The 14,786-nt window shown below is 39.1% G+C and overlaps 1 protein-coding gene across 2 annotated transcripts in view; it reads left to right on the forward strand.

Annotated features, from left to right (window-relative positions):
• CTNND2 (catenin delta 2) overlaps positions 1 to 14,786 on the forward strand; it is a 566,936-nt gene that overhangs the window by 523,723 nt on the left and 28,427 nt on the right. For both annotated transcript variants that reach the window (XM_075728121.1, XM_075728122.1), the window contains 2 exons: positions 3,191 to 3,401; positions 6,790 to 6,874. In XM_075728121.1, coding sequence (XP_075584236.1) covers positions 3,191 to 3,401; positions 6,790 to 6,874 — 296 coding nt within the window. The remainder of the gene's footprint in view (positions 1 to 3,190; positions 3,402 to 6,789; positions 6,875 to 14,786) is intronic.

Genomic DNA, 14,786 nt, shown 5'->3' on the forward strand with positions numbered 1-14,786 from the left:
TTACACTTGTCAATAGATTGTAAGACCATGTAAACAGTGGCTTAGATGAACTCTATAGCCCAGCCAGTCCCCTATTCTTCCAGGTGGTGTGCCACCTTTTTCTGATGAACCTCTGGAAGGACAGTTTGGCCAGCGATGCCTGTCTATGCAGTCAGCTGCCTTACCTGCATGTGTGAGCAGCTCTGTTGGAGGTGGCAGTTCTGGCTTTCGCTGCACCTCGGGGACAGGGCAGGGAGGAGGAAACCTGGCTCCCTCATGGGCAGCACCTGGCAGGACTAGGGGCCTGGCATTGGCTTTACAGGTTCTGATAGGGGGGGGTCTCCAAACTGGACACCAGCTTGCACAGCTGCCACAGCTGCAATACGCTAACTAGATTTTACGTCTACAAAACGTGCACTATGAGTCTTGTGGCACTTTCTAAATTTAAGACTAAATTAGATGCGATTCTTAGGAAAAAAAAACCAAAACCACTTAGAATATATTTTAGTTTAAATACGCAACTGGTGAAGAATTGAATAGTATTACTGAGCTGGAATTACTATGGCTGCTCAGAATAAGGGATGCTGTACTGTCCCACTGTTAGACTTTATCTGTGAAAAGTCTGGTTTACAGTTTTGAAGTATCTAATACTGGTTTGATCTTCTCATGCCTAACTTAAGTGTGTGCACAGCAGAAATAGTAGAACTCTTGAGCATTAACATTTCCAGAATGCTTATACCATGCTTGATTGTGTTTATTTTAGTTCTCTTACTGAGCATTTCCTGATAACTCCAAAGCGTTATTTATTGTAAGAAGCATCTTGTGTGTCTAGGTGTGTGTACTGGCATGAATACTATTGCCTGGAATACTAGGCCAGTTCCAGGAAAGAAATCTGCTTGGGGCAGCCATCCAGATTTCCTTATACCCAGAGCTAAGGGACACAGTCTTTGGCTGCTAATGGAATGATCACTGTCATCTGGCTCCACCAGAGGACTGAGACAGTGAGATGCTCCATTGCACTTTAAGTGAGGTACGAAAGGAAAAAGGAACCTTGCTCTGTTCTGGATGTGTGTGCAGAGTAAAGCAGAGTGTCTCACTGATCTGATCTATCTACTTGTACTTACTCCTGACCCAAGGCGGACACTGCATTAGAAGAGTAAAAGCTACAGCAAATCATAGTTTATTTTGGTTTTTTGATACATAAGCTTTATTTACTACATGCTAGAGACTGAAGTAATCACCCTAAGTGATAACCAACTATTAATGTGTTCATGTTACAAAGAACAAACAGATGGAGATGTAAATAGCATTTCAGGCTGTTCTTGAACAGTGTTTTATGTATGTGTAGGGGAGGAAAAGACTTTCAGTTTGCTCAAACAAACCATTTCTGAAAGAGGCAGTGGTGTTAACATCTGTACTCCATCTGAGATTGATAATATTGTTGAAAAGATAATAATGCAAACTGCAAATTAAATATTACATGCAAAGAAGTTTGAGGGCAAGATTTGTATTTGTATTGCAGCACACCAGTAAGATTCAAATCCTGCTGCACACATTTTGTTGGTAATGTTATGCTTTTTATAATCAGGAATGTTTTTACATGATACAGAGTGAGTAGTTTCTAAGATCTCACATTACCACAAAATCTATTTGATAACCTGTTAAGTTTAACATTACAGTACAGAGATTTCAGGTTTTATCTGTACTATGAATATTTTATTCCAAATGACTGGCTGTATTTCTACCACAGCAGGCAAAATTGTGAGAAATAAAAATAATTTAACATCTGATAGTTAAAAAGATGTGATTTTCCTCTTACCTCTTCTTTCAGATATGGACACGCAGAGCTGAATTTATGAATTCAGAGATAAGATTTTTAATAAGTACTCATAAGTACTAATTGATAAGAACTTTTTTAAGTTGTCAAAAAAGGGCTGATTAAATTATCATATTATATACAATAATCATACCTGATTATTTCATTCATAAAATGTGATGTAGATTAGATTACTAATTATATTTGTTTTTCCCAATTTTCCTGTCCTTTTCATCCTGCATGATACACTCTCATGGTGATTGCTGTATGCAAATTCCTAGCACAGCTGCACTGAAGGTGATTCAGAGTTGTTTCACTGACCTCAGCAACAACTTCATTGGGCCCTCACCCTCTGTAATCTTGTCTTCATCATGTTGAAGGACCGAGATGCCATTTTACCATAATAGTGACCCTCTAGAACTGGTGTGAGGCTTCTCGTATATCTGTGCCGGTGCTAACTCTGCCCTACATTTATATATATTTACCTTTATACTATATATATATAAAAAAAAAAAAAATCGCAGAAGCTGCTCTTGTGTTATTTTCACAAGCACTACCTGGCTTCCAGGTACAACTTTGCAAAAAAAAAAAAAACTTTGTCCATTTAAACATGAAAAAAATTATAATAATCAACAGAATTTCTTTTTCATGTCTTCAGTCCAATGTGACCATTTTAAAAATTCATTGGATCTTTCATTTTAGGAGACTGTAAGTTCTGGAAGTTAGTGTTATATAAAATAATCTCTAAATATCATACAGGAATAGATTTCAGAAAGACTTCCTTTCTGGTCAGTACCATGCATATAACTAAGGATGTGTGGAAGAGTGCAATGTCATCTCTGAGCACTGAATAAGCAATAAAGTCATAGAAACAGTAATAAACCTAGTTAAATTACTGCATGTAGTATAGAATTAACCTTGTACAGTGAAACTGGTCCTTCAGAGAAGACTTTTTCACAAATAACAACGTCATTGGCTTTGCATTCACTACAGTGTTTTTTCACAGCACATTTTATTTATAGTAACTTGAGCTATGAGTTGTGTGGTGGGAGATGAGGACTTGCCAAGTTCTGTAAGTTGTGGTATTCAGGTTATCTTTATACATATATTTGACCTTTACTATCATCATTTCATTCTCCTAAGGGCATGATGTAGCCCGTATCTGAAGTCTCCAACTGACGTAATATGGAAATATTAACAGCCCCTAATGTGTGAAATGCTTGATCATGCAATCGTATAAATGTGGCTTGCTCCAAAATAGTATCAGTAGCCAATTAGATTACATGCAATGATGCAAATGGTGCTAATAGTCTTGCGTGTTTTCCCTGTACTTCTTCTCAGTCACCCTTTATTGCTGTATCTTCTGAATTCTCCCTTCATTTTCTTTCAACAAAGGCAAGTATGCCATGAGGGATCTGGTCCACCGACTGCCAGGCGCTAACAACAGCAACAGCTCAGCAAGCAAGGCCATGTCTGATGACACCGTTACTGCCATTTGCTGCACTCTGCATGAAGTCATCACTAAAAACATGGAGAATGCCAAGGCCTTACGAGACGCAGGCGGCATTGAGAAACTGGTTGGCATATCTAAGAGTAAAGGAGACAAGTATGTTTTGCAAATCACCTTGCACCTTTTTTAACATCTCCAGTAGTTATTACTAGTCCTGAATGTGTTTGCCTTCTCTGTGCAATCATGAGTTGAATACTTTAGTTTCATCAGAAATCATACACCCAGTGTGAAAGGTGACAAGAAACAGACAATAGCAATAGCAAAAGCCTCTGCTGTGGTTTATTTTTGACGCACCATCAGCCGTGCACGGAGTGCGCTGCATGTGCAGTTTAAGGAAGAGTAATTATCTACAGTAACCACTACCTCTAAGCACTTCCAGAAGATTCTGAAAAGCATTAGGGACCAGAGCTGTTGGATTGCACCCTGCAGAAGGGGTGATGTGCAGGTGGAGGGATCCTGTGAAAGGAAAGGACCTCACCATAGTTCTATTACTGCTCCTCTTGCGCTGGGAATGAAGAATATAAAGTCACTGTCCCTCTTCACAGCACATTATTCTCTGCCACTGGTTTGCTGGTAAGGTGGGGCATAGTAGAAACATGGGTCCATGGATTTTCCCAACACCTTGCTTGTGAGAGAGCATTAGGATACCTGCAGGCTACTTTGTGAGGCACCACAACATGCAAAAATCTTACACACGGCTGTGACATTTTCAGAGCAGCTATGGCTTCATCTTGTCTGTTTTCCTATGTACGCACTCTTCATGAAGAGTTCACTCTTTATCCTTCTTTTGCCTAAAACAGATAGCCTGGTTCTCATATTTGTCAACCTGCAGAAGTATAGTGCGATGGGACTATGGCAGTTTGAAAACAAAAAGCCTTCACTGTAGTGTACAAAACCCATCAGGCCACCTACTCGAAGCTGTCATCGCACAGCCTACTGCAGCATCAGAGCTCTAAAAGAGCCCCACAAAGCCAGGCCACAGCCTGAAGGAAAGATTTATGCACCCTACACTTGGTATGAGAACTTATGCTCGCCTATGTGATTGGAGCATTGCCAATATAATTTAATCACTTTTATGTTCCTCTATTGTCACCCTTTTCTTTTCATACCAAAGTCATTATTGAAACATTCTCACATTTTAATTGTAAGGGGTAAAAAGTAGTAGCATATCAAAGTATGTGATTCCAGTTGTGGGAGCTCCCCATGCTCTGCTGATTTATTTACGTTTGCATTTTTTTTATTATTAAATATATTTAATTTTTTATTTATATTTTCTAGATCAAATGTACTGATATTGCAAGCAGGTTCATATTCATTTCTCTTAGGTCAAATGTGTCTTTCCTCAGAATAATGCATTTGTCTGCCTGCTCATTATCTGGTAGAGATTATAAATACCTGTTGAGTCTGAAATTGTCAAAGTGTCACGGGCAGTTTTAGGAGGATCGAAGGGTATAATCCCCTGTCTAAGCATCCCTCATATCTGTGAAAGACATACCTATGTTGAATGAAAGTATTTAGACCAGGTAGTGTTGAGTAATTCCAAAATGCCCTCCCAAATCATGATACGTATCCCTCCTCTCAAGTACTTTGAGTTGCAGTCCTGTGTTATTACTGTTACAGGTTACAGAGTGCTAGAACAACAAAACCTCTCAACTCACAGCACTACAAATGCTTATCTTAAATGGAAGTTTCATTTTTCAACTTTCAGAAGTGTTAGTATTGTGCACCATTGCTTTGGTTTGGTTTCTTATAGGCAATCCATTGTTTAAAAATCAGAATTGCTGGTTGATAGACTGGTAGGAAATTCTGGCATGCTCAGTTTAATACAGTAAAACACTTCAGTGTGAATTTATCTTGTCCAGTATGAAGCGTCTGCTTCTACAAGTGCAGGATTCCAGCCTGGCCGTGCACCCTGGTTTGTATCAGTGCCAGGAGCATGGGGCTGGCCCTGCTAGCCTTTGGAACATGCCCGGGGCTGGAGCGCTTTCCCTGTACGACAGCACGAGAGAACTGGTGTTCATAAGGTCACATTGGCCAAGCCCATATTGGCTTCGCATAGTTCCTGTTTCTCCTCAGTACTCACAGCATGGCTGGCACAGCTATTTTCCTGGTTCCTCCATGCTACCAGCACCCCACTAGCCAGTACAGCTGGGAGTATAATAAAAACAATTATGCTTGAAAGGGTTTATCAAATTCCTGTTTATTCACCAATTACCCACCTACTGCTGTACTCTGGGTGAGAAATGGAAGAAAAGGGAAGAAAAAGCACCAAATAAATTACTAGGAAAATACTGTATAAGTTAATTGAATCAATTGTGTCATTAAGACTGCTTTACCAGCTTGAGTGTCAGCCTACCAGTGGTCCTTCTCAGAGGTCACAGGATGCACCACAGCCTGACCCTTGAGAAGACTTCCTGCCCAAACCAGTAACATATGCTGCTGGTTTTCTGGTTTCTCTTCGGTTTTGAAATCCACATGCCTTTTCTGAGTAAAACATGAATCACCTCAATGACTGCCCCAAACTCCATCAATCCTCACTCCAGACTTTGGCCTTTGCAAGGTTTTCTAGTGCTCTGCTGCTTTATGTGTATTATTGGTGCAGCACAAGGGCTTAACCACACAGTGTATGCTTCCTCAATGGGCTGGGTTATCTTCCCGGTCCTTTTCTATTTGACCCTTCTTCACTGAGCTGAATACTCCCTGATTTTTTTTTTTTTTAAAGTTACCTATCCCAAAAGGAATATATGACTCCAACTGATTGTAACAACAGTTTAGAGCTTCTTTCAAAACGTTTCTGAAGAGAAAGTCCATGTGAAGTTATATATGGTTTTCAACATGACATTACATTGCCGTCATTAAAGGGTAATGGTGTGAGCAAGATGCGAGTCCTAATTTAGATTCCTAATAAAATTTGTCATGACTTTTTGTAGTCAGTTTTATTTCTGCATCTTGGCTCTGCACTTCAACAGTGCTCATCACCCATCTAGAGTGTTTCTTTTGGCCACTGCTAAGAGGCGCTTAATGTGTTGAGCACGCTGTCATGAGTTGAAGTTTGGCAGCTTACAGAGAAAGAAACTCTGGCTCTAACTTCTTGTCCTTTATGCCAAAAGTTGTAGCCAGGACATCTTCTTAGACATACGTAATACCAGTTGGGTCCTCAACAATTTTGCCAATTGCTGCCTCTCCCATTCCTCTTACTTTGCTCTTGGCATAAATCCTTGTTCTCAGTGTGCTGAGGAACGCACCTTTTGCTCCTCATTGAATAGTACTATAGAAATAACATGTATTGCCCTTGCTTAAAAACACATTGGTCTTCAAGATGCCAACCAAAGATCTCTGGTACATTTAAAAAACAATTTTAGTTGTGGGTTTAAATCTATAGCAATGCATATGAAAATTGGGATGAATGGAGTCTTGTACTTAACAGTCTCTTTCTCACTCTTTCTTTTTCTTTCTCTCCCTTTTTAATATATGTGTGTAACAGGCATTCGCCAAAAGTGGTGAAAGCAGCATCTCAGGTCCTCAATAGTATGTGGCAGTACAGAGACCTGAGAAGTCTCTACAAGAAGGTAAGGCTTGGGTTTTTTCTAGATTTGTCATCTTTCATATGGTTACCCAAATTTGGGGGCTGAGAGACTTTAGACCAAAACATTTATATGAACTGGAAATTCACCTAGAGTTTAAAATTTCAGATGCTTGGAGCTATGGGGTTTTTCCTCATTTCTACTTTTAACATAGAAATACCTTTTGAAAATGCATGTGGTGGTGAAAAGGGGATGTGAATTTGATCTTCAAAAGAATTCATACAGAAAGTGCTGAATCTGACAGCCCTGGAGAGTGAAGTCCTCTGTTCATAGACCAAACCTATGCAAGGTCTCCTACCGTACCTTTCCTTCATACACCTCCCCACCCTGTCCTGAGGAAAGTACCAGATTTCCAGCCCTTCAGCTCCCAAATTTCCTCATGAGATTGTAAACAAGAGTATCTGAAGGAGTGGTGCTTAGGGACCAGTTACATGTGGAGCTGGGCTGAAACTTCATAGCTTCATTTCCAATCAGCTGGCAGAAAGTAGCATCATATACTTGGTTTTCAGACAGTCTATGTAGTCTATAGTACCATACCATTCTCACAGGCCTGCTAACCTCTTAAAAATTAATCACAATATCGTAATACAATCCTGTGGAATAACATCCTATATAGCTTTTAAAACATAAGTGTCTACTTAGTAAATGACAACATTTAAAGTAATTCTTGATGAATATTTCCAAACTGAATTATGCTCCATGTGAGTATCAGCCTGCAGATTTAGTTCTCAAAGGTCTTCTTGCTGCATGGAATTTCACAGCTGACCTAATTCATATTTTGTATTTGTAATCTCAGCAAAGAGAGCTAAGACTTCACGTGGCACAAAAGTTCAGGTCCTAGTTAAGGCTGAGGCATAAGAAATAGGGAAGGTTTGCAGTAGCGTAGTCTGTGCTGTGTGGATTTTGCACAAGAAAAGAAGTTAGTTACATAAAATGTATGCACCAAGTCTCAAACTGGCAGAAGCTGACCTTCTGTTTGAAATGCTGTTCTTTTGCATGCCTCAGCCCTGCTTGTGTCAAGTCTGAGGAGTAAGGAAGATGATTACTGAGTCTCTCCCATTGTTCACTTCCAGTATTTTCAGTCATCCTTGGCAGCCCTAGGGATACCATATGTGAAGATGTTCCACGTAACAAGCTGATACTCAACTGTCCCATTAAGAGGTGGGAACAAACATGAGCTAGAGGAGGCTTTTCTTGATGCGAGGCAGTAACACACTGGAAGTGTGCATAGCCTGACTTCTGTGCATGTGGGTGGCTGCACTATAGAGGCTGAACTTTATTGCACCATAATCTCTTAGAAGTTCTTACAATGTCTGGCTCATTTCCAACCTTCTGTCTGTATATATACGCTGTGATGGAAAAGCAGTTTCTGGGGTTGCTCCATGCATGAGGTAATCTATATGCTGTATGGCTTCTGAGTATACTGCTACCTAAAGGACATTCTGTTGGCTGCCAGTGTGAATGCCTGGTAATGTACTTACATACTAAGCATGTTTAGGTACTAAGTACCTTGCATGCTCAAAAGAACATTTTCTGTGGCCACAAATAAATACTTGTGGTATGGAAAATAGTGCAGGCTAGCCTTTGATGTAGCTTCCAGGACACTCATAGCAGATAGATTGTCTATATTTCAGGAAGCATTTTATTAATCTCTGTATTGGCTAATTCCTACAGGCTTCACCAAATCTTAAAATGAAGGTCAGTCTCTACTACATATTTATATATTCATTATATGCCATTACATATGCTGCTAAGCATTGTATAAGTATGTTCAGATAGTTAATTTAAGATACTCCTGTTTGTTAAAAGACATACAGTAACCATTATAAAGTCCATAATATTTATTAAACTTGCCAATAGTAGGCTGACTTATGCTGGCTGGCTGAGTTTCACCACTGTTGGGAAAATAATGCTTTTATGATAGGAAAATTAGAAAAGTTTTCATTATACAAATAATCAGCTAGTTAGGTAATATAAAGATACTGGGTCAATGCAATCTGCTAGTAAAAATGAGTGAACATACAGCTGACAATATAATATGATCAGCACTTTGCAGTGTCTTGCACTTGCACAGCCTTTTTTGAAGTACAGGTAAATCCCATTGCATAACCATAAGCAATTTCTTCCTATGTACTGAAGTAGCTATACAATTACTTTCAAAGAATTGGTGGCCTACAGAGAGCACAATTTTGTATTGTAATACAAGGCAATTACAAGTATCACATCACATATAAGAAAAAGTAGCAGCACTTACCTTACTCTTTGAGAAACAGTGTAACCAGATAGTTTGAATTGTGCTATATTTTAGAGCAACATGTTTACAGTAGAGCAAGTAAGGAGAGATAAAAAGAATAGAAGTATTATCCTTTGTATTAATGGGGAGAGAACGCAATATATGTTTATGGCTGATACAGTAGTATTAAGTATATTTAATCCAAACATGACTGCATCAGCAAAAACACGAAAACCTCATTCACTTTTCAAATTTTGCTCAACATTACAGGAATCATCCCACAGCTGGCAGAATATAAACTGTACTGACAGAAAGCCCATCCAGAGTTGGGGGGATTGGTGTGGTCACCTAATGACTTGCCACACCTGTGAAGGACCAAAAACCAAGAAGTGCATAGGCACCAAATTCCCACTTGCAGCACTCCCCCATAAACTGGCTGTGGAGAGAAGTGCAGGAGTCAGAAACGAGTCCCCCACCTGCTGCCAGTAGCTGGGCTGCCCTAAGCAGGGTATACAACGCTTCCTGCAAGCTCTGTGCCATTGTGGGTGAGCAAGCTCTTCAGCTTTAACCAAGGCTATAATATTAGTATGTCTGTGTAGTGAAACCTAAATTAAGCAGCCTCTAAGGACAGTGTTGAAATCAGCTGTTGCATAAAAAATAGCCCAAATTTAACAGATTTCAGGGTGCCAGCTTCAGCTATGTAGCTTAGGAAGAATAATAGTGTGCACAAATTTCATTGTGCCGCTCAGTGTCTGACAGATATTGCCTGTTTCTCTGGTCTATTCAAAGCCAAAAACAGCAACAGCAACTGCAACGACTCAGTTAACTTCATTGACCAAATCAAGTAATATATCCTGTCTCAAGGTCATAGTGTATCTGGCTAGGAATACAAACAGTATCTTTTGACAACACAAAAAATAAAGGTCCTATCCATCTTTATCCTGAAAAAATGCAAAATTATTCCACAAGTCAGTGAGGTAGAAAGCATAGAAAATTAAATCTGGTAAGCCAAGTTAAGCTAGAGATAAAAGTGTTTCTGGGGAAAGAGTTTCAGGCTAGCCCATGTGCTGTGTTTAAAAAGAAAGGCAGAGCAGATGGACAGAACAAACCCTGCAAGCAGCGTAGCTCTGACAGTGCAGAGCTCAGAGTTCTCATACCAAGGAACTTCTCTACAGTGGGCCGATCCTGCTCCCAATGAAAGCAAAGGCCCTATTGATTTCATAGGTCCTTTCTGTAAGGCCTCAAAAGCAAGAGCTGGAACTTTTGCAGCCAATTGAACTTTACTGGGGAGACAGGCTAAGTAGTCTGCAGCATCCAATGTGTCCTGGCATTCCCAAGATCCTATACAAAGTAAGGATTGAAGGTTTGTGTGTTGCTTTCATTGTTTGCTGGAGCAGGAACATTGTGCCCATTTATTAATAGCTAACAGAACAGGAGTTGCAGTCTTTGAATTGTTGGTCTGTCTTCTCAAATAGCTTTTTATTCTGTAGAAAGCATGCTAAGGTGGAAACTGTAGCTTTTCTGGCTCAGGAGAATGATGGATAGATTTCTAACTTCCTACAGCTTGAGCTGCAAACTCAGGGAAGAGGAGGTGGCGTTGGCTTTGTTGTCTCAGTTTCCACTTGGAAAGCTCTGTAAGTCCACGATACTTGACGCACTGTGTTTGCAAGGCTATGTCACGCCCTGTGCCCTCCACTGACAGGTTCTATCCAGTGTAGTAGGATTTGCGGTTCATAGCTGTGCTGTGGCTTTAATGGGTGACACAGTCTTGTTAGGCTGGGCTGGCATGGGAAAGGCACAGGAGGTAAACAGTCAGCATTCAGATCTGTGAGTGAGGTGACAGCGTTTACCGTCCTTTGTAGGCTTGTGCTTTGGGGAAGAAAGAGGGTCTAATTCCCTGGTATGGTCAATTTGGCACTATCCTAGCACAGTCAACAAGAAAAAGTTATTAAAAGCATAAATGTTTCCAGTCCTGAAATTATAGGGGGAAAAAAAAGGTTTGACAGACCAGAAGCAATGAATTTAGTCTTGAAGTGAAGGAGTTGCTGGTCATCCCAGAAGTTTAACTTGCAGGTACTTTATCTTGGAAAATAGTGTTTAGTTTGCTGAGCGATGGCTGAAACAGAGATCGAATCGGAAAACTTCCCACCAAGAGGAAAACAAGGTTCAGATTCAGCCCCATATAAACAGTGTTTGGATGACTTAGTGTGGTTAATTTCTAAATACTGCTAAAGCTTAGCAAGTAAGAAAGAAGTGATCGTCACAATTTTTCATCAGTAGATGAAATACTGTCTCCCAAAGAGTGACTTTAATGTCATGTCATCTTCAAACTTCTTTGTTCTCTACAAATAAGACTTACATTTTATAAACGATCATTTATCTCCCTCTGTTTTCATGAGTCCATTCTGAAATACTTAAAATACGATTTTCAAAAGTGCTTAATGGTCACATGGTCCATAGTCCCGTGGGTGGGTCAGTGGCTCAGCACTTACAAAAAAACAGGTAGGGGAGCCATCCTGCTTGTCCCTGTGCTTCACATTCATGGTACACCCCTCTTCTTCAAGTGTCTTGGTAACCTGTACAGTCAGAAGGAGAATTAAGTGCTGCTTGCAGTCTCCAGGGAGGTCCTGTCCCATTTATGTTTAGCCACCTAAGCGAGGTGAAAGGAGCTACTACGGTGATTCTTTAAAGACACCTATTTCCAAGTGAGGACCCCGCTCCAGAATCTAGGCTGTTAGCTGGTTGAAGATTTGAGGACACCTTGGAAAATACAGATGTGACTGTAAGAGAGCAGATTTCCATTAGCTGATAAACTCTTATCTATCTCAATATTCAAGAAAATAACCAACTACTCTTAAACACAGATAGCTTGTTAAATTACATGAGGAAATTTGAGCAAAAGGGTTGTGTTAAATGAGCTTAACATGAAGGAAAATTCATTAGCTAAAAACAAGCTTTAATTAGCATTAAATGTGTGTAACATTAAAGAGCTGGAGGAGCTGTCAGGAAGAATATGTTTTCTCTTAATTGGTTTGCTTTGCCTAACCACTTAGGGTCCAACAAAACATGTTTACATTCTATCATTATGTTTACACTTATTCTGTCTTCCAGTATATAAGTAGAGATCACAATGAATTTGTAGAAATTATTTTTATTTTCCATTTATTATTGTAGGTTTCTGTTCTGCATGGAATAATAGAAACATTTATCCTATTCACCTGCCATATAAATAAAAATACAACCAATTATTTGAAACCAGGGAGGCTGTTAAAGGCAGTCGTCCTTCAGCATGTAGTGTGCCATTTACAACAGGGAGACTATTGTGATAGGCATTTAATGAAGTCAGAGTAGTCACTCTGAAGATGGCCTTGTCTGTCATTGGCTGGAAAAGTTATTTAGAATTGCCTGAAGCCTTAGAAGCAGTTAAGCCAGTCTGGATCTGGAAGAGGACTCTCTTTTCATGTGACTTTCAGAATAATAAAATGATGACTTTCTGAGATGGTCCTTTATTGCTAAATGTTCCATGAAAATTGCCAGTAATAAACTTCAAAACCCTAATCAAGGAGTTTTAGAATCTAAAGTCCTTTCTTAAGTAAAATATACCTACTCACCCTTTAAAAATGTTAATTACATTGTGCTAGCATGTAGACTTGGAAGACATCATTTGGATTTTCCTCTGGTAAGGTTATTGTCAGTCAGACATCCCCCAAAAAGATGCTGTCTTTAGGTTAAATTTATCTAGTGAAAAGGTCTGTGCAGAACTTAAACCCTACATTAAGGATCTAAATTCCAAATCCAGAACATAATAGTTCCTCAAAACAGTGCCTTGACTTGAAGGAACTGTTCATGTGCTCAGATTGTTCACGAGCATATGTATTTTGCAGTGCTGATCTTTCAGCGGGGCTTAATTTATTTCTATACAATTGGCAAGGCCTTTTTCAGATTAATATGTCACCCTTTCAGAAAAAGGATGGATTAATTTAAGGTAAACCCCCCAACTGTAATACAAAACTTGATTGTCATTATAGAGAAGGCATTGTCTAGAGCCCATTTTTACATTAACTATGAAAATGCAAGTACCTGATTAATAAATGATTGACTGATTGATTGATTTATGGCAGTGGGCGGCCCCAAGCTTCAGTGTGACTGATGACAGAGGATTTTCACCAACCCACCACTCTGGGTCATGGCACGCTCAGCATACTCTCTCCCAGAGCCAAGAAACCAGAATCTATTCCCCAACCCAGGTATTCTGGCTGTCAGCTGACCAGTGTTGAATTGTTATGTTTCATGCATACTGAGATTTGTACCCAAAAGAGTTCTACAGGAGACATTTGAATCAGAAGTAACAAAACCTTACTAGAGTATATATTTTAAAATTGTGCAATTTAATTTACTGAACCCTGTAGGTTCTAGATGGAAAGCATCTCACTTCACTTAGGAGAGCAGTCCCGTTCATTTCAGCCGCGTGAGGAAGGCATGCAGAGTTTTGCTCTCTCTGAGGACAGCGTATGCCAGAGAGAGGGGCAAGTGGATTACGTCCAGTTCCCTGACAAGCTTTCTAGCATTTCTGTAATCTCTTTTTTGGTTGTCTGAACCTTTCAAACAGAAAGGCAGTTATTGATAAGCACTATGTTGCAACAGCAGATTAAGGTTATCAAGCACTTTGCTTTCTTTTCTGGCCCAGTGGCATCTCTAAGAAAAAAGCAGTACCTGTGTAATTCAGTAAGAGGATCCCAGGTAAACTAGATATCTATAGAAAAATCAGTGTGTTCAGGAGTCAATTAAATTCTTAAAATGCTATTTTTCAATTTCTCTATTAATAAGACTAATGGAGATTTCCTTCAGATATAAGTACAGTTGATGAGCATTAGCATGACTGGGCATTTTTTTATTAGAGGCACTATTTAATTTTAGGTACTAAAATTCCATTTCCTTAACCAAGTGTAGTCCTTTGTTTTCCTCCTAATATTTTTTTCATAATAGAATGTGACTCTGACATTATTGCAAAACCAAAATACCTTCTACATATGCACAGCATTCAAGTAAATCCATGTAGAAACATTTTTATATAGATATGTGTATGTGTGTGTCTGTGTATTATTTCTGATAAAATATGTAGAGAAAATAGGAATTTACATGGTTTTGCTGGTCACACAGGACATAGTAGTTATGCTTTTTTTTTTTTTTCCCCCTACTAAATTTGCCTGGAAGAAAGAAGACATCAGAGAAGATCTCATTTAAATGCTTTAGACATAAATATCTTTCAAGGTTAGGGTAAATCCTTTTAATCTTTAGCTAACAGGAATATGATACTTTAAACGCCCAGGATTTCATCATCTGGTATATGACTACTTTCTTTTCTTAATCAGGAATTAAGCAAATTGATTTTTAAATAAAAGAAATGTGGAAATTTGCTGTGGAATTAACATATTCAAGCCTTTTTAAAGCATCATCTGAGTAATTTTGGAAGACAGATATTCTATAACCAATATAGCAAAAAAAAATATAGTCTTAAAATACATACTTTCTCTTTTTTTCTTTCTGTTTCAGTCTTGCCTAAAAACATGCTATTCACATTTAAGTGAGCACTTTAAATGTGGCTTTTTATCAAATGGCAATCCTGTTAAATACTTAATCGTGAAATTGTCATTGGTTTCAGTA

Source organism: Pelecanus crispus, chromosome 2 (genome assembly GCF_030463565.1).
Source record: "Pelecanus crispus isolate bPelCri1 chromosome 2, bPelCri1.pri, whole genome shotgun sequence".
NCBI lineage: Eukaryota > Metazoa > Chordata > Aves > Pelecaniformes > Pelecanidae > Pelecanus > Pelecanus crispus.